Raw genomic sequence first — 20,230 nt, 5'->3', positions numbered from 1 at the left:
GGACACTGTTCCTGGAGGAGGCCACAGCAATGGACCCCTGGATCAAGAGGAAGGTCAGGGGCCCAAATTGCTCGAGGCTGCAATGAGCAGAAATGCAAAAGGATAAATAATATGTATGAATAATAAGTATGAATAATAATACACTTTATTTATATAGCACCTTTCATACATACAATGCAGCCCTGGAAGTGCTTTACCTTTTAACACAATATAACAACAACAGAACTACAAGAACATAGACTATCATTGCACAATACAAACTCACACTTCTGTGCTGTAATTGAATAACTTCATATTTGCAACTGTTATTTTCACCTGAAAGCTGCATCCAGGTGCATCGGTCCGCCAGGAGGAGAGTGAAGATTAATGGTCCAGTGATGGTGCAACAGCAGCATGTGTAAGACACATGATATGATGTGATATGATGAATATATAATATATGAATTAATAATAATGATAATAATAATAATAATAATAATAATAATAATAATAATAATAATAATAATAAACTTGCTTTACCCTGAGACAGTTATGTCATATGATGTCAAGATTTTCTTCTCTCTTTTTTCGGATTCCTCAGAAGAAGACCAGGCTGTCTGCTCGCGAGGAGCTCAAAGAGCTTCAAGAAACGGCCAAGGAGGCGTCCTCAGCTACAGGCTTCAGAAGGAGATAGACCCGTACAGAGCCCTACCCAGGGGCGGACTGGGGAAATCATTTAGTCCGGGAAATGTAGCCCCAGTCAGGCCACGAGCCGACGCTGTGAGATGGAACACTTTCAGTTTCGTTTTGTACGCGAAATGGACGGGCTTTCCGATTGTGAATAATAAACTGCCGGCAAGTTGTTGAACAGGGGGGGGGGGTGCTGACAGGCAATTCTGATTGTCGTGCGGGGGTGGGGGCAGGCCATTCACCGCGGGGCAGGCCAGTTAGCGCGCCAGGCCACCGGGAAACCTCCCGGTGCTCCCGATGGCCAGTCCGCCCCTGGCCCTACCAGTTACCCAGTCTCAGGTGAGCCCAGTAAGCTGGTGGTGGGAGAAGAGGGACAACCTGCCAGCGTTGTCGGAACTGTCACGCAAGTTCCTGTGTGTCTCATCCTCAACGCCTGCGGAACGCATATTTCCACCGCTGGAGACAACACCAGCCGCGGGCGAGCGTGTCTCTTGCCTGAGAAGACATTCTCATATTCTTAAAAAAGAATTGCTAAGCTGCTTGTCCATCAGCCCCAGTTTGTACTTCCCCACTTTGTATGTTTGCTAAGCTGCTTGTCCATCAGCCCCAGTTTGTACTTCCCCACTTTCTATGTTTGTTAAGCTGCTTGTCCATCAGCCCCAGTTTGTAGGCTAATTCCCCACTTCGTATGTAAAACAATTGTAAAAAGACATATTAAAGGATAAGGACAGTGCATTTCATGTTTAGAACTATTCCTGGCTTCCCTGGCGTGTAGGCTATCTGACTAGTAGCCTAAAATATTTCTGTTTTGTGCCAGGGTCACGCTGTAAACCTCCGCGAAATAAGCACAGCGTGAAGGGATGGCTGTTGTAGGCTATGTTCGGTGAATTTAGTACTGTTTACAAGTACTGTTGTTTCGAAATGCAGAGGCAAAAGGACCTTGTGTTTACAGGACGACTTCTGGTAAGCATAAACCATGTAATTCCTGAACTTGAAATCCATGTATATCATACTTTTTAGAGTTTTTCGATTGTGAGCTAGCAACGAGCCAGGGTGCGCGCGCCGACGTTGTTGACACAGAACTCTGTAGGCCTACTGCGCAAAACAGAAATATTTTAACCTGTAGGGTACTAGTCAGATAGCCTACATGCCAGTGAAGCCAGGAATAGGGCTAAACGGCTCGGTGTCTTTATCCTTTAATCTAGGTATTGAAAAGGGTATCGTTTTGGTATCGGTATCGAAGTCATGGTATCGGTATCATATTGATTTATTGAAAATACCCAGCCCTACGGGCGCATAACCGAAGCAGGTTATTTGGGCTTGTATCGAGACCGGTGCCTGCTCACAGTGGAAGCGACCGGCACGAGGAAGCGCATGGTGTTCTGGCCGAACCCCAGGCGGAGGAGCCAGGCACAAGAACAGCAGCGATGTCGGGTTCCAGCGGCGGAGAGCCAGTCGTCATAACTTAATTCCAGCCGGCCACTCTGGTAGCTCTCACGAATGGACGTAGTGGAGGTCTCAAGGACACAGGCTGGCCCCATCCGACGTCCAAAAACGTCTCCAGGTCAGGAATCGCCAGGAGAAGACGAGGTGCAGGCTTGGAAGTTGCCCTGTAGCAGATACAGCTCCAGAGAGGCAAGAGCCAAAGTGCCACCATCATGCATGCCTCTGGGCAGTAAATTGGAATTAGTTTCCTCCACAAACTAATGATACATAACTGACTTCCCCCATCTGTTTTGCCAAGAAGCGCTCGCATGGCGCCCTCCAGATAAGCTATGCTAAACTGTTCTGAAGCCAATTTCCACATAATGTAACTGTATAGCCTTGGTACCCTGTCAAAGTCTTTTCATCTTCAACAGCTGCCTTTAATCTCTAACAGATCATGAGAAGACTTTCCCTCTCTTGCCTCCAATAGTTACCGCTAAACAATAACATATGGATGTATTGTCATACTGTATATGCTAAATATGGACCATTATCGGGTAGTTTGCGAGACAGGTTGTAAATATTCTAAGCATTTTATGCAAAAATGTGGGCCAACCTCCCACAAATTGCAACACAAATAAACTTGTCCTCAATATGTTCTGAATGAGAGAAAAAAAGGCATGATTGAGATTGAGTTTTGAAAATCATCTAAATCTAATCCTACCAAAAATGCCTTTTTAGCCATGACCATACAAGCTTACATTGTTGTGCATGCTAGATTTAACCATGCTGTATTTTTTTTCCTTGAAGCAAAAAACAAAACACTTAGGCCCTGCAGCAGGGGTATGCAATTAAAATTCAAAGAGGTCCAGATAGAGAATATTTTCTGAAGCAAAGGTCCGGAGGGGTGTAAATCAAATTGAAGCAATTTTTTGTGTGTCCTCAAATTCAAATGTTTATTTCACAGATTTCCTGTGTATTCCTATCACATGATTGTGTTTGCTGGATCGTTGGATCGATCATATGGGCTCTTAGATTGTATATTTTCTGTGCTTTCAGTTTGAATTTGAGTGGGCATGTTTTCTCAAGCTGCTTGCCTAGTGACACTTCATATTGCCGCTTTTTCACAGTTTCGGAACATATACTTCCCGTGGGAAGAACGAGCATACTGTATAGGTGTCTGTCCATTCTTGATGAAGAGCTATATTATTCTCTTTTTAGTGCATGCCATGCAAAATCACTTTCCTCTCCTACTTCCATCTCTCGTCTCATCCGCACTGTGCGTGGCTCACTCGGAATGTTAGAATTTAATGGCTAGCTAATTAGAACTAGAAAGTACATTTCCTGGAGAAAATGTGAGGTGGGCTAGCTGCTGCAGCTGCATGTAACAGCTACTGCTAGTACTACTACGGACCGGGCAATCTCCATGCACCCACCGGCGAAGACCGTGTGTCTCTAGCCCACTCAGGGGCTGAATTGTGGGGTCCGTGGCATAGACAGTGGCGTGGTGGCGAGACTCCGCCCTCTCAGTTCAGAGCCGGTTGGGGACAGTGTACCCCTTTCCGGGCCACCTACCCCCCCCCCACCGGTGAAGACCATGTGTCTCTAGCCCACTCAGGGGCTGAGTTGTGGGGCCCGTGGCGTGGATAGTGGCGTGGTGGTGAGACTCCGCCCCCTCAGGTCAGAGCCAGTTGGGGGCAGTGCAATGACCTCCGGGCAATCTCCATGCACCCACCAGCGAAGACCGTGTGTCTCTAGCCCACTCAGGGGCTTAGTTGTGGGTTCTGTGGCGTGGTGGGGAGACTCCACCCCTTCAGGTCAGAGCCGGTCGTGAACAGTGTACCCCTCTCCAGGCTAACTTGTGTCTCTAGGCCACTCAGGGGCTGAATTGTGGGGCCCATGGCGTGGTGGCGAGACTCCACCCCCTCAGGTCAGAGCCAGTCGCGGACAGTGTACCTACTTGACTCCACCGGTGAAGACAGTGTGCCTCTAGCCCACGCAGGGGCTGAGTTGTGGGGCCCGTGGCATGGATAGTAGTGTGGTGGCGAGACTCTGCCCCCTCGGATCACAGTGGGTCGAAGGCAGTGCAGTGACCTCCGGGCTATCTCCATGCACCCACTGGTGAAGACCGTGTGTCTCTAGCTCACTCAAAGGCTGAGTTGATGGGTCCGTGGCGTGGTTAGTGGCGTGATGGCGAAACTCGTGGCGAAACACACCCCTTCATGTCATAGCAGGTCGGGGACAGTGTACCTCTCTCCGGGCCACCCACCTGCCCTCACCAGTGAAGACTGTGTGTGGCGAGACTAATCCCCAGATTGTTTAGAATACTAAGGTGTGTGTGTGTGTGTGTGTGTGTGTGTGTGTGTGTGTGTGTGTGTGTGTGTGTGTGTGTGTGTGTGTGTGTGTGTGTGCGTGCGTGTGTGTGTGCATGTGTGTGTGGCGCAGGGTGGCTATTTTTTTTCCTAAAGTCTACAATAATCTCCACTGTCTTGAGAGCCTTGAGCTACAGATTGTTAAAGCTGCATTAACTGTTTTTTTCAACTTAAATCAGATTGTTTCATTGAGCCATAGTGTCCTAATAGTGTCCAACTTCAATGACTCACCCCTACCAGTCGGCGTGTCTTGTTATTCCAGCATTTCTGCCTGTGTTGTGAAATTACAGCTCGTAACTTGGCTCCATCCCTGTGCCTTAACGTACATATTATACGTTTTAGGCCTTTAGTTTGCAAACAAATCTCTTACTGCCATCTAGTGGTAGAAAATCGCTTATTGCCACTTTAAGCGTTACATCTAAGCTGTATCATTCATCTGAATGTAGAAATATAATGCTACAGTAGTCATAGAAGGGTGTCTGTACCTTTAAGAGAGGCTGTGCATGCACCTGAATTCAAATCACAACTGACACTCTGAACATTCCATCAATTGTTTGCATGGGAAAGCATGACCAGCCTCAGACAGCTCCAGCTGGTATGCAAGGTATGCATGTCACAGCTTAGATGTTTACATCATATGAATCCTGGGAACCAGCTGAACATTTTGAGATATAATATGTCCATTTAGCTTAAAAACTGTAGGACTGGTGAGTGGAGTGGTGAGTGTAGGAGTGTTGAATTCAGAATGAGCAAGTCAAAAGCTAGAGTGGAGTGCCATTAGTTTGAATGGTGAGCATGGTCGTCAAACAAATGGTCATAACACAAATCTCTTTAAGATACCTTCAAGCTCTCTCCTGTGAACTGTCACCATAGCAACCACAGCGCAGCAGCACAGCTCTACAGCACTAAAGCACCATACGTTTCAATGGGGAGCGCAGTTGCCGAACAAATCGTCATACAGCGAAAACTATAAGTCACACAGCTTAGATACTTCATACCTGCAAACTAGTCCCCTTTCGGCTACAATCGCCATTTTTTTTGTCAATTGGGTCATTCACATGAATCGTTCAGACTAGAATAAACCTTATTGGATAATACTAACTGGTTATCTTGCATAGATATAAGTACAAACGTGGATGCTACAAGCTAAATTTTATAGAGTAGTGGGTCAATTCAATTCAGAACGTGAAATAGTGACTAACCAGACGAGGGTATAAATACAGATCCTGTTGGATGTAACTTGAATAACGTCATGTCAACAACGTCCAACATCCATTAAAATTGCGAGTTTTCTCAGCGTTACAGCGTTTTTTCATACAGCCCAAATATCTCCAAAGCTGCTGCTGCTAATCACTTGTTAACGAAATCTCTGATCAGCTGTATTTTGGATATTTTGGCGGTTTAAAATTAGGATAGAGGACATGTTTTTGAAAGATTTTTCAAGATGCCCACCCACATCCATTGTATGACCAAAACGGTGGTAGAGCAGTTATCAGACTTTCTCAAAAGCTCTAGTTTTGTCAATGTTTTGATCTGAACCATTGTATATGATCATAAGTAACCTTAAAACAGGGCTAAACATGCATTTTCCCTTTACTACTCCTTTAACGAGTTGATAGCCACCGTCGTAGTACCGTTAATCCGTAATTGCGGTTGTCTGGTTTACTTGAGCGAGCTAGCGAAAGGTTATCCTGGATATGTTGAACGAACTTCGTAGTACGGGGCCCAGACGGGTCATGTTTGTGTTCTGGTGCCGGTTTGCCATGATCACTTGGTTTTGACCGCAAGCGCCACTGTGGCCACTATTTATAACCTTCATATCAATATGGTCCCGCTCCCAGAGAATGACTGACAGGCTGGTAGAACATGAAAATGCAATTGCATTTCGATTTGAATTTTGACACCAACAAAGCGTGCCATTACTTTGAAAATTAAATGTCAAATGGCTTTTGTTATTTTCAGCAAATGTGCATGAAAATTTAAATGCAAATCACACAAATGCATTATGATTTTCAATATTGAGTGAAAGAATGCATGCAAAAGTTGAAAATGATAATGCAATCCCATTTGCATTGCCACTTTGAATAAAGAGGCCAAAAACATTTTATGAGAATGAAAATTCAATCCCTTATTGCATTTCAAACTTCTATAAATAACTTGGGATGAACCTTACGATGTATCTTCAGGCGCCCGATATTCTGGGAAACACTCGTAGGAAAAACTGTCCCTTCGCCAAGGTATACCTTGAGAAGCGTCGTAGAGCGCCAACTGTTCTCTTTCTGCCAATATAATAAGTGGTTTCATGTGAATAAACATGACATCCATGGCATTAGTAGAAGCAGTGGATATTGAATGCATCCATGGCATTAGTAGAAGCAGTGGATATTGAATGCATAAGACAGGAAGGTTGTACAAACATTAAGTCTAAGGCGCATCATTGTCAGCATCAGCACCTTGAATATTAAGTCACTTCTTTACAGGGAGGTGTGGACCAATGCCTCAATTCCACTGACTCCGTTTGCGTGGCGTTCTGAATGCGATCAGGTTTTATTCCGTCCTCGACATGGCTTCAACTCCCGCCAGTTGGATTTCAGGAGTGTTCATTTTGTTCTGCCAGGCCTTCACGGCTTGGGACCTATAGCTACCCATTTTTCTACAACTATTTGATGCATCCCAGATGCGGCATCCTTCAAAAATAGACCTGGTGTCTGTTTTTATCGGAGCTCTGAAACATGTTGCAGCACATCTAGTGGAAACACAATCATTGTCTAGATGCGGTCAACTCCGGCTGCCTTAAAGTAACCAGAATGCACCACAAGTGGAGTCAGTGGAATTGAGGTGCAAGGTATGTAAAGAGTGCTAACAAAACCTGGAATGTAGGGAGACCAGTGAAGAATGAAACCTTTTCATATTTACCCACAAATGCACTTTGGTTACAGGAGGACTACTGTTCCACATCAGAACGCAACTACATGTTTTCCATTGCCAAGTTCACTGGTCATAGATTCAAGAAAATCACCAGTCATTTCAGTCTCTGTACTGCACACATTATCACTAACATAATCATAACATAATAATGGTGGTTTGCACGTCCATAAGGCTAAGCAAGGAATGGGCAGCATCAAGCTTTAGTTGCTGCTGCATTCGATTCACACAACGCTTGTAGTAGCATGATGCCATTTAGGTGGTTGCGGAGAAGGCTTTCCTGTCATATGGACAGATGGCACCCAAAGTCTCATCCTTCTTGTACAGGTCAGACCTTTTACCTGGAATACAATAATTCAAAATATTTAGAACACGTTTGAATCTACATTTTAGGAATATTTTACAGAAACTAGAAGTCTTGTACTAGCAACTGTAAGAAGATATCCAGCCAAGAATGAATACTATTACACTGTGAAATTAGTTAAGTGACTTAATATTTCATCTACTTGACAAGACATGTGCAGAACAAACTTGAATGTTGTCAAGATTCTTGCCCTGGAAATCCTGGTACAGTTTGGCTAACCACAAATGCCTCCTTTCCTCAGACCTTTCCTTCCTTTCATCTGACAAGTATTGTATACTTCCCTCTGTAATATGTAGGGGTGGGACCTATGCCCACCTCCCTTGCTCTCTGTAAAGCACATTGTGTTACCTCTGTGTATTAAATGCGCTATACAAATAAAGCTTTGATTGATTGATTGATTGATTGATTCTCTGCTTGGTATCTCTCGTAATCAATACCACCTGTATTCAATCCAATTAATTCAGTCAGTCAGCCAGCCATGCTTTCCTCATAAAGAATGAATAGTGGTACTTGAGTGAGTAAAAAAATACCAGTTGCAATCAGTTCACACCAAACACCTGGGGACACAAGCAGAGTCTCTTAAAGGTACAGAGACCCATTTTATGACTAGACAATTTGCATGAATGAAGTGAGGTCTACAGTGGGTAGCCTCATGCACTTATCCCTGCATTTCACCATTGTGGTATTTGACTGGGAAAGTCTTGTGGGATTTTAGCCGGGTGTTATTTCATTTGAGTGACGCACCACCGCCAGGTGATTAATAGGGTAAACAAGTTTTTGCTGTAAGAGTAATTTCACCAATGATTCACCAATCAATCAATCAATCAATCAATGCCGTGGCTATACAGGTGACATAAATACATGCAATTAAAATAAACAAATCAAAAGCAATGGGTAGGCTTATTCAGTCATCTATTTAATAACGCTGACAGTCATCAAATGGCTATGGCTGTCCTATCTCACCACAGAGGCGAGGGGGGCTTTCCTCTAACCCTAGCCTACCTGACTCATTCATTTAATTAGCTCCCCTTGCAACCACATTGCTACTGGTTGAAAAAGGATATTTTACGGGATGATTCATAGAGGTCATAGCTTTAATTTGATTTCTTTCTTTGTCATGTATTGTCACAATAAATCACATTTATCATGCCCAATCATTCGTAGCCCACGATGAGATTGGTATCATACGAATGTTTGATGAAACGGACATCAATCTGCTTTTTACTTTTAAAGCGCTACATGGTCTGGCTCCCTCTTACATCTCAGACCTTTTAACCCCCTATGAGCCAAAGCGCAGCCTGAGATCCTCAGGCCGGGCTCTCCTGTCTGTTCCCTCTGCCCGGCTTGTGACAAAAGGTGACCGGGCGTTTGCAGTTAGGGCTCCTAACCTTTGGAATGCCCTGCCTGAGGATCCGAGACTAGCTAACACTGTCTCTACTTTTAAATCTCAAAATATCATTTTTACATCAAAGCATTTTTATAATGATTTTACTCCATGTGTTCTTGTTGCTGTAATTGTTTTATTGTTTTATTATTTCATTTTATCTTTTTATGCTACCTTCCCTGTGCCGAGTTTCACATTTTAACTACGTTTTACTTATATTTGCCATATATGTGTTTTTTTTCCTGTGTTTAGGTGACTGTTTGTAAAGCACTGTAACATTTGTTTTAAAAGGTGCTATATAAATAAAGTTTATTATTGTTATAATGCTGTCGTAGTAACATCATTTCTGCTATCGGATCTGCTCAGGTTTTAACGTTCCGCTGACTGCCCCCCCTGATCAAGTGGGAATGAATGAAAATGAAGTCAAACTGCGCGTAATCCCCGCCCTGCCTCTGCACCTGCCCTTGGGACTGATCACCAACTCTTCCCCTTGTCACCGCTAGCTGTGTTTTTAGTTTAGTTTAAAAGCTCCCTGTTTTAGGATGTTCGCTCTCTTCTCACTTCTCCATGCACATGGTTCTGTTGGTGGTATATGGTAAGGTCCAGGGGCAGGCCAGACAGAGGCCTCTATACACCTAGCCACACGTAGGAGAACTTTATTAAATAACTCTTTGATGCACAAGCGATGCAAACCTCCTTCTAAATAGGCTACAGCATGGGTAAAAAATGGTCTGTATTCATTTCCTGTGGCAAATGTCATTTAAAAGACAAACTAATTATAATTTTGTTAAAATAATTATTTTAGCAGTGATTTGGACCAAACAATGACATTTGACAATAACATTTAATATTTGACATGTTTATTTGTCACTTTGTCACACATAACATTATACATATCACTGATAAACGATAAGACTGATATTGAACTGTATTGAGCTGTGGTGAATAAAACTGATGAAAGCAAATCACATGTTACAGCGCAAATGGGCACCTGCTTACACTGCTTACATGCCTCACAAATGACAACTATATGTTTTTGCTCCTTGCACACTGGCCTGGTGCACTCTGTGTTTGGCACCTGGACAGATCAGCACCTCTTCCTCTTCACTTGGACCCTCTGTCTGATGTCCTGCTGTGGCTGGGTGGTGGCGGTGTTTTTTTTTTAAACCATTAGTATTATTATTATTGAATTATTCCACATGCCTTTGGAGGCAGGGCATGCCCTCCGAGTGCCCCTTCATATGTGGAATGACAAGTTCTTTGTCCAGCTCCTTGATGAATAGCCGCAATTGGTCACACCACCCATGTAATCGGGGTGAAGTTGGTGTAGCCACTGAGGGCGGGGGGCATCCATCCAGCACATTGGGCCAGAGAATCATGGGCCACCTCTGTCTTCTCCGAGCTTCTCCCCAAGTTCTCTCCTCTCCCTGTCTCTCCTCCCCATGCCCCCCGCCCCCCACAGAATCTGACCCTGGCTGCTGCAGTAAGGATTAGATTTGTAGTATGTGCCTTAGCCACCAGGGAGCCCCACTCCTCCTCTTTGTCTTCATGTCAGTCACGCCTTCCTCAGGACATGGCCATCATCCTAGTGGCTATTGAACACGGGCCTGTTCGGATCAGGGTCCTAGAGTCCGTTGAATATGTGCCTGTTCGGAACAGGCCTATCACTGGTAATTGCAGCTTTCTCACTCATCCAAACAACTTCACACTCGACACTGTACTTCCTTGGGTCCTAAACAATACACCTGAAGAAAGTCAACATCATACAGTGCCCTGTTCTTGAAATGGATTAGTGTCACTAGGGCAGATGGAAGCAATTAAGAATTTCACGGATTTCAGGATTTTCCCTTCCGATGATTCATTAAGACTTTGTATATCAAAGAGGATACCTTTAGATGAGTACAATACTAAAGCTTTGGTTGTAATTTGTGAGAGGTCAAGTTACTGTACATTGCTGGAGTAAAAGTACACTTGATGATCACACATTCCTCGTTACCACAAAGAGCACATAGAAAGAATGTTACAACGCAAACTTATTTTCTCTGTAAACTTGGGTCAACTCAAACAGGTTTGCTAAAACAATCAGATGTTTGATACAGTAGATTTGGACACAGTTGATTACCATACATTACACATTACTGTCTGAAAAAACTTCCAAGGAGTGTTGTTCAAGTTGTTTTTAAGTCAGATATGTACAGTGCATATACTGTGTGCAATATACAGAGTAGATTGTCGAAATAAAATATATTGGATTGATATTATCAATCTCCTACTGTACAATAAGGTTGTTTAGCCTACTCTGATCCATTTGATAGAGCTACAACCACAGGCCAGACATATTACAACACGGAAGTCCATGATGTTATCTTTTGTATCAGCGATATCATGGGGAGACTTTCACATCACATATATTAAGGATATCATCTAATTTTCAGATGTTTTCTTCTGCCAGAACAGCCATCTTTATTATGATGCCTCTGAGGAGAGAATAGAAGTATTCAGAATAAACAGTACATGTTGATGGAGGCAGACAGACAGACATACAGGCATAACAGATGTGGGCAGGCAATCAGACAGACATGTGGTCAGGTGGACAGACAGACACAGAAGGGTGGGAAGGCAGGCTGACAGACATGTTGGTAGGCACACAGACAGACACAAACACACAGACAGACAGACACACACAGAGACAGGCAGACAGAGACCTAGACTGAAACTCACTTCATTGCATCTCTATGTCCTGCATGTCTGTATGTGACCTGTACAATAAAATGTGAAGGTCTTACGGGTCTGGGGAAGAATCATTTCACACTGCTTTGGGTTGTTTTTTTTAATAGTGTGTGTTTCCTCACCTTGAATGTTGTATTGGTTGAGACTGAGATGTATGATGAACACTATGCCATTTCTGTGTTGAAACAAAAACAATCAAACCATATTACCAAACCAGCACCACACACATTATTTCCACCAACGAGGAAGAAGCACGAGGGATTGTTACTGTATGGATAGCATAATCAAGTGAAATAAGACAGAAATTCTGCCTTTGATGATGGCAGACGATCTTCGAGTGTTACTGTCACTGTTGGCATTACCCTCTGTGTGATGATGCAGTAGAGAGTGAGTATGAACAGCAAGCCTCCTCCGACAGACACCGCTATGAAGCCTGACTTGTACAGGTCTCTCTCTGGACCAGTCTGAGAAGCTGTCTCTGAATCCCTATCGGCTCTGACTGGGGGAGAGACATTTCAGAACATTTCACCACAAATGTATAGGCTACTTTGCTTTGGATAAAATAATGTATCACTGTGATTAAACATATATGTTACAAGAGAGTCCTGGCCAAGACAGGCAGCAGAGTTGCAGGGTTGCAGACATACCCCAGATAGCAAGCGGATGTGTAATGATTCTGGGCCATATATGTGCCGGAACTAACCCACAAGGGCCAGATCTGGCCTGTATATGGCCCAGATCTGCTTGCTATTTGGTACAACAAACATATAACAGTAAGTCCTTGGTAAAAAACAGAATCGCTAATGTATGTAAATATCTGTGGTTAGCCTTGTTTCCAGAGAGCACCTCACCTCTTGTTGTGTAGAGTTGTGTGGAGAGCTCTGTGGGGGTGTCTTTGCTTAGCTCGATGGGTGCTGGCCCTTTTGCGTACTCTAGTTGGCAGTTCCAGTCCACTGGGGTGTCACGAGTGGTCACCAGCTCCCAGTACCCAGACAGGACCTCCTGGGCCCTTCCTAATGCCTCTATCGGGGACTCTCTGAATGTCACTTCGAAGCTGACTGGTGCATCCTGACCAGCACATGTAGAGAGACACTTAGAATGAGTTAGAGTGTGTGTTACACTTAGAATGAGTTAGAGTGTGTGTTACACTTAGAGTTAGAGTGTGTGTTATCATGAATGTGCTGAGTGGAGAGTGTTTTCGGTCATGTGTGTGGTTCTGTTTCTGTGTTAGTTAGTAAGCAGGATTACTCAAAAACTACCAGACCAGTTATCATGACACTCGGTGGAGGGGTGTTGCATACGCCAAGAAGGAGCCCATTAAATTTTGGAGTGGATCCGAATCACGGGGTGGATCTACAAATTAAAGCAAAACTGTGTGGGGGCGTGAGCTCCCCGTGTGGGGGCGCTAGTGACGTGGGGTTTGGACCGGGGTGTGCAGAGGGAGGGCCCGGCCATATCCTGATGTGGGAAATTCACAGTGACACATGGTTTGGACTGGCATAAAGCTCTTGACCTAACGAATGCAGCAATACCAAACATGTCCTGCTCGCAAGCACAGAGCCACGAAATGCATTCATGGGCAGAGATCTGTGCTCACCGAGCACACTTTCTAGTTTATCATTGTATCAACCAGGGTTGGGGTCAATCCCATTTCGGTTCAATCAATAATAAAATTTCAAATATTCCCAATGCAAAACCCTTCTTTTCATCAGGCCTTAGCAAATTCATCAATCATACCCCATGTAAACACCATATTACTGTGTCTAGAAGCTTAGCACACCTGATGTGCATTTTATAATATTTTATAATTCTATAATTAATAGAATTAACTGCCTTGGGGGGAAAGAAAACTTGTTATAAACTTCAATTGTTCAACTTCAAATGTTCTTGGTGTCTTCATAATGTCTTTAGTGTCTCTGAAACACCCTTGCTCTAAAATACCAGGGGGGGGGGGGTCTAGCATTCGGGTAGAGGTGCTCACCTCCAGTTCCTCGTTGATCTGTGGCACACAACTCTGAGAGTACATGTCGTGGATGAGGGCCCTGAGAGACTGGACGTAGCTGTTGTTGACCGAACCCCTGACATATTTGAAGTGTGCGGTGAGGAGCTCCAGGACCCAGGGCAAGGCAGCCTTCACATAGCAATGCTTACTCTGCAGAATGATGGGATTAGAGATGCTCAACTAGGGAGTCAAAGGAAAAGGTACAGATATCACATTGCAAGGAGGGAGGGTAGTGCTCATGTCTTTTTGTTTTCTTTCTGTTTACATAAAATTGTAATGTATGTACAATGTTTACCACAATCTGCTTCATGATCATTCGGAACACAAGATATCACATCATAAAAGTTACCTTACCAAACTTCTCTGATCAGTAAATGTGTAGGTTATCGAACATCCACTCCACAACTGGTTGTCTATCTGAGTAAAGAGTACACACACAAATGCAGCAAACAAAACGCAACATTTTTGTGTATTTGTGCGTGACAATGTTTTTTATGCATGTAGGTATCTGTATTTATGTCTACACACGTGTGTGTGTTTCTACTGACCAGGCGCCTGAGGGTCAGCATGTGGTCCCTTGTGATGGAGTATCTGCATGGGCCAGGGATATCCCCCATAGTCAGGGAGAAACTCAGGAAGACTATCATGCACAGACACTTAACCTGCAATAAAAACAACCATCATGTTGTGGCATACCCATATGCCATTCCTGTTGTGAAAGTAATTTCAGACACAGGCTACGGTATGTAGTATTTCATATAGGGATACTAGGCTATATTTAAAAAATAATTAATTGTTGTTATGACAAGAAGTCACGAAAAGGAAACGAGTCTGTCAGGTCATGTTCGAGCATTCCCCCTTTCTGGCCACCCACCATGTTTTGTCCATGCCTGTGCTCATTCATGAACTCCCCTCTATCTTGATCCCAGTCAAAGAACCTCCTTACTGTAAGATTGAAGGTCAACACTTTCTACAAAGTAGTCATGAGAAGAGTTAGAAAAGCAGCTATGCTGGTACAAAGAAGTCAGAAGAAGATCACTGCATGTAACTCATATCCACTTTTACTCAACCGGAAAAATCGAATAGCTATCAATATAATCAGATATGACAGAATCAAGTAGTAACATTGCTCTGAGCTATAGCATAAGACTTTTTACAAGAACATCAAATAAGATTGTGGATTGGCGTAATCCATGAAAATAAATTGGCCCAGATGTGCTTAAGCTCTGTCATGTCATTGTTATTGACAAGTTTTACAAAGTGATCCAGAAGTGTAATCAGTCTTGTTATACTGTAAAAGAGATATTAGATGACTTCCTAAGAGAAGGCATTATGATTTTTAATTAAAAACAAACCTTTTGATTCATGCTGGCTGTATTTCTAAGTAGTGCGCAGAAATAAAGCATAGTTCCTTCAACCCCACAAAACGTCAAAAATGATGTCTTTGTTGATTTGTTTTAGGCACGTCCACTCCTGTTTTTCATCGAAATTTGGACTCGAAGGTTTGTTTTTCCGTTTTCTAAGTAAAACCTCTGGGAATTCTGTCTCTGTCCTCCAAATATTAGACATTTCTATTCCATGCTCCAAGACAGTCTTTCATAAGAAGACTTACAAGGTCTTCACAAGTCAAAATAAATACAACGTGAGAACCCCTTTTCAAAGAGGGAATTTGACTTAATTTGACTTAATTTAGTTGCCAATGCCAGATCTCCTCTGACATTCCACTGTTGGCCCCGACTGGCATATCATTCATCCTGATAGGTAATCAAGTTTAATATAATCTAATAAAACCATAAATTGCTGTGTCACATGATGTATTCATTCCAGGATGTGAGGGCATTCCCACTAACCAGCCATGCTTTCTCTATGCTGTATGCTCTGTATTTAGGCTAATTTCCCTTCTAAACATGCAGACTAACAAACCAAGCTTTGTACACATATGCAACAACATGGATTGATCATTACCAGGTTGCTATAAATCAATAAAACGGAATATGTACATGACCACAGAGTTTCTGCGAACAGACTTTCTCAGGGAATAGCATGGATAGATGTGCAGCATGGGAGTAAAAGTTTCACCCACCTTGGCTTGACACTGAATGAGGGATGGTACGCGGACGGTCATCTGGCTCACCTAGGACAGTAGAGAAGACCACACTCCTCTGTCAGAAGCATTGAAGAGTCCTTTATCTCTATATATTTCACTCCCTCAGATAACTTCCATCTGGAGACAACATGTAGGCTACACTCGAAGATGACACTTCTGGATATAACGAAGGCACTGTGATGTGGTTAACTTTCTTCTATGCTCTGTGGAGTGGAAGCCCGCCCTCCTCTTGCTCTGTAGTAGTCCACAGGATGAGTCCTGGAACCGAGTGAACCCATCTGGGGTGCGTTTCCCAGATGCATCGTAGCGCTACGTTCATCGTAAGATACGTCGTAAGGTCCCCCTCTAGGTGGCGCGGCGTTTACCTTCTAGGCCAAGGTAGGCTATACCTTGGCTAAGAAGGCTCTGGGGAACATCGACCTTACGATGTACCTTCCGAAGACACAGCCCTCCCTGGAGCCGACGCGCTGTTTCCCAGAGCCTTCTTAGCCAAGGGATAGGCCTACTTTCTTAAGGGCGGTCTGAACCCATCATAAGCTGTCCCTTGGCGATGCCCTCCGTTCACCCCGTTATAGTTTTCGCACGATCAGAGCAAAATTATACTTTTAAAAAGGAGAGTTGCAATATAGCGCACATCTATCTACCCTACCTGCGCGAATTACATCATTAGTGTACACACAATTCAATGAAATTTAATGATGAAAAACTGTTTTGTAGCCTACATAACACATCACGGGAATGTTGTTTTAAAATGTAATTGAGCCAAATAACATATAGGGACTATCCATAGCCTAATATAATCCACTCTGTGAACAACAACAACAACACCATTTTCTTATGTAAAGGGATAATTTGATGACATGGCTTGTCTGGCTGTCTTTATATAATGTCAGATAGCCTACCATCAGATATCCTGGCGCATTGATTATCCAATGAGGCCATCTAGATGAATAGCCAAAGATTCCCACAGACACACTCCAGAATATTGTAGAAAGCCTTCCCAGAACAGGCTGTTATAGCTGCACAGGGGGACCAACTCCAGATGCCTATTCATTTAGAATGGGATGTCATAGAAGTTCCTATAGGTGTAATGTGTAGGTGGTCCAATACTGTTGTCCTTATAGTGTACTTTGCTAACAGATTCACAGTATTTAATGATCTTACACATGCCGTTTGTTATATTGTGTGCCTTCTTCAAAACCTCTACTGTTGTAATGTGGCAAGAAACGACAAATATAGGCCTACAGGATAAATGGAACTTGTTTCTTCAACTCAATGTTTCTAAGACAAGGAGATCTGCATCAACTACAGACGTCCATCTCCTATTCCTGTGTGTAGTGTTGTCCTTGGTCAGCCAGTTGATCTGGTGACTAATTACAAATAACTTGGTACCATAATCGACAGCAAACTGAAGTTTGATGTAAACTGTGAAATGCTATGTAAGAAAGGTCAGCAACGACTGTACTGTCTAAGGAAGCTGGACAGATTTCAGGTCGATAGGACCTGGTACGTGAATGATGACAAGCAATGAAGACAGCAAAATTACCACTGATTTAGTTATCAAATCAAATGTATAATGGCCATATAAATTGCACCTGTGGCAGCAGTAGCATTCCCACGTTAGAATTCACGTGGATAGGATGACTAATGAATCTATCAGGCACCGGTGTTGGCGCATGTGGCCTATAAAAAACAAGGATAAATGCACACATTGAGCGACATGGTAGATATGAAGAGGTGGTGGGCAGAGCACCGTGCCTTCCCTCACCCGAGGAGAACGCCCTATCGATCATCGACCTCCCAGCCTCCCAAGGCATCACTGGCGGCCTTGATTTGGAGTCTGGAGAGGGCCCCTCCAACATCCAGCCCTCAGCTGAGTCACCCCAAGCCTCCCAGCCCTCAGCTGAATCACCCCAAGTCTCCCAGTCCGCGGTCAGACCGCTCCACCCCGTCTACGCGCTCACCCCCCACACACCCCATTTCTTGAGCACCTGCAGCTCGAAAATCTGATCAAGGCTATTAAACTTTACTCCGGCTATTTTTGAAGCCACCTTTAGACATACTATCCTCCCAAGGGAATTCTTGACACACATTTACCGTACCAATAGAAAAGGAAATAATAGATTCAATAAAAGCGCTGTAGTACAATTTCATCAAGGTCCTATCGACCTGAAATCTGTCCAGCTTCCTTAGACAGTACAGTCGTTGCTGACCTTTCTTACATAGCATTTCACAGTTTACATCAAACTTCAGTTTGCTGTCGATTATGGTACCAAGATATTTGTAATTAGTCACCAGATCAACTGGCTGACCAAGGACAACACTACACACAGGAATAGGAGATGGACGTCTGTAGTTGATGCAGATCACCTTGTCTTAGAAACATTGAGTTGAAGAAACAAGTTACATTTATCCTGTAGGCCTATATTTGTCATTTCTTGCCACATTACAACAGTAGAGGTTTTGAAGAAGGCACACAATATAACAAACGGCATGTGTAAGATCATTAAATACTGTGAATCTGTTAGCAAAGTACACTATAAGGACAACAGTATTGGACCACCTACACATTACACCTATAGGAACTTCTATGACATCCCATTCTAAATGAATAGGCATCTGGAGTTGGTCCCCCTGTGCAGCTATAACAGCCTGTTCTGGGAAGGCTTTCTACAATATTCTGGAGTGTGTCTGTGGGAATCTTTGGCTATTCATCTAGATGGCCTCATTGGATTAATCAATGCGCCAGGATATCTGACACACGCACTTGCATATTCCCATCCCCAAAGAGCCAAATAAGCATGCAACACTTCAGCGGTTTCTCTTACAATGAAAATCAGCAATACCGTGCTATCATGAATATCGGAGCGGCTTTACTGCGGTCATAGGCACAAGATAACAAGCTATGGTTAGGTTACAGAAGCCTAAACCATCGATAGCCTAGTCTACAGGACATGTTTGGAAAGAACGTGAAGTGCTCTAGCCTAAGAGATAGGTGGTTGTGGTATACGCTAACCAGGCCAGGTCCAGCCTGGCTTTTGTGTGTTGGCTGGCTTGTTTCTGTGCGGGACTGTTAGGAAGGTAATGTCTGATAAATAAAGATGGGTTTTGTCACCTGGACACATCAGTTCCAATGCTTCCAATGCTAATCCAGCACAATGAGAGCGGGATAAGCTCATGGGCTCACAACAACTAGCAGCAGCTTCCATAACATTAATGGTAGCGGTCAGTGGCTAAAGCAGTTACACTGATGATTCCTGTAATGTTAGCTATTTTACTGCAATGGGTTCCACTTTTGTTTCTGGATAAAGGTCATGACTTGCTGTTTTGCACTTCCCTTTAGTTGGTGAATAAGTAGACCCAGGACACAGTGGGTTATTTGGACACCTACTAGGATCTTGATAATATATTGATATGAAGATATGAAAGTAAAGTATTTGCCCTTAGAAGTAAATTGTAATTAAAATGGTTCTTAGCTAAGTAACCTAAGTGTAGGCAGACTTGAAAGGTCAATTGTAATAATATCATGAATTAACAATTGTAAACATAGTACTCAACAGAATAGGTTATACTCAAGTCTTGATTGAAACTTTTCCTAAATGTTTTATTAAACATACAGACATGCACATTAAAAGTAGACATAAGTTGTTATTTTGCATGTGCTCTCAGGACATGTTGTGGTTGTGACCATCTTTGTAAAGAAGAGAGGCATGTAATGCACATGTATACAGTAGTACAGAGTCAGTTGTCTATTGTATAGACAAGGTGTTCAATTGCTCAAGTGTTGTCAGGTGTTGGTTCGAGTGTTCAAGTGTACAGTGGTGCATAGTCAGTTGTCTATTGTATAGACAAGGTGCAATGTGTCACGTTTTCACTTGTTGGTCCAGGGGGTGGCATGTGTGCCATTGTTATAATTAGAGTGAGGGCCTATGTATAGTACAACCAGAGTACTATAAACAACTGACTCAACTGCACCACTGTACACTCGAACCAACACCTGACAACACTTGAGCAATTGAACACCTCATCTATACAATAGACAACTGACTCTGCACTACTGTACACTATCACTTGAATCAACACTTGACAACACTTGAGCAATTGAACACCTTGTCTATACAATAGAGAACTTACTCTGCACTACTGTATATTACTGTACAGTATACTTGACATGTTATGTAATTGCACTGCCTGTATCATGGACACAGTCACAGCCATCCATGATCAGATACTGCTGTCTGGCCATGTCCTG

The 20,230-nt window shown here is 43.3% G+C and overlaps 1 protein-coding gene across 1 annotated transcript; it reads right to left on the bottom strand.

Annotated features, from left to right (window-relative positions):
• Positions 1 to 8,294: 8,294 nt before the first annotated feature.
• Positions 8,295 to 16,297, bottom strand: csf1b (colony stimulating factor 1b (macrophage); the record flags this gene model as incomplete). The annotated part of the gene is made up of 8 exons (XM_084446132.1): positions 8,295 to 8,312; positions 12,232 to 12,368; positions 12,721 to 12,937; positions 13,851 to 14,021; positions 14,226 to 14,284; positions 14,416 to 14,533; positions 15,955 to 16,005; positions 16,292 to 16,297. 8 exons carry the CDS (start codon positions 16,295 to 16,297, stop codon positions 8,295 to 8,297), a joined length of 777 nt encoding a protein of 258 aa, XP_084302258.1.
• Between the last annotated feature and the right edge of the window lie 3,933 nt (positions 16,298 to 20,230).

This window comes from Borostomias antarcticus (genome assembly GCF_949987555.1).
Source record: "Borostomias antarcticus genome assembly, chromosome: 11".
Taxonomy (NCBI): domain Eukaryota; kingdom Metazoa; phylum Chordata; class Actinopteri; order Stomiiformes; family Stomiidae; genus Borostomias; species Borostomias antarcticus.
Note: the sequence above shows the minus strand (reverse complement) of the source record. Positions and strands in the feature narration are given on the sequence as shown.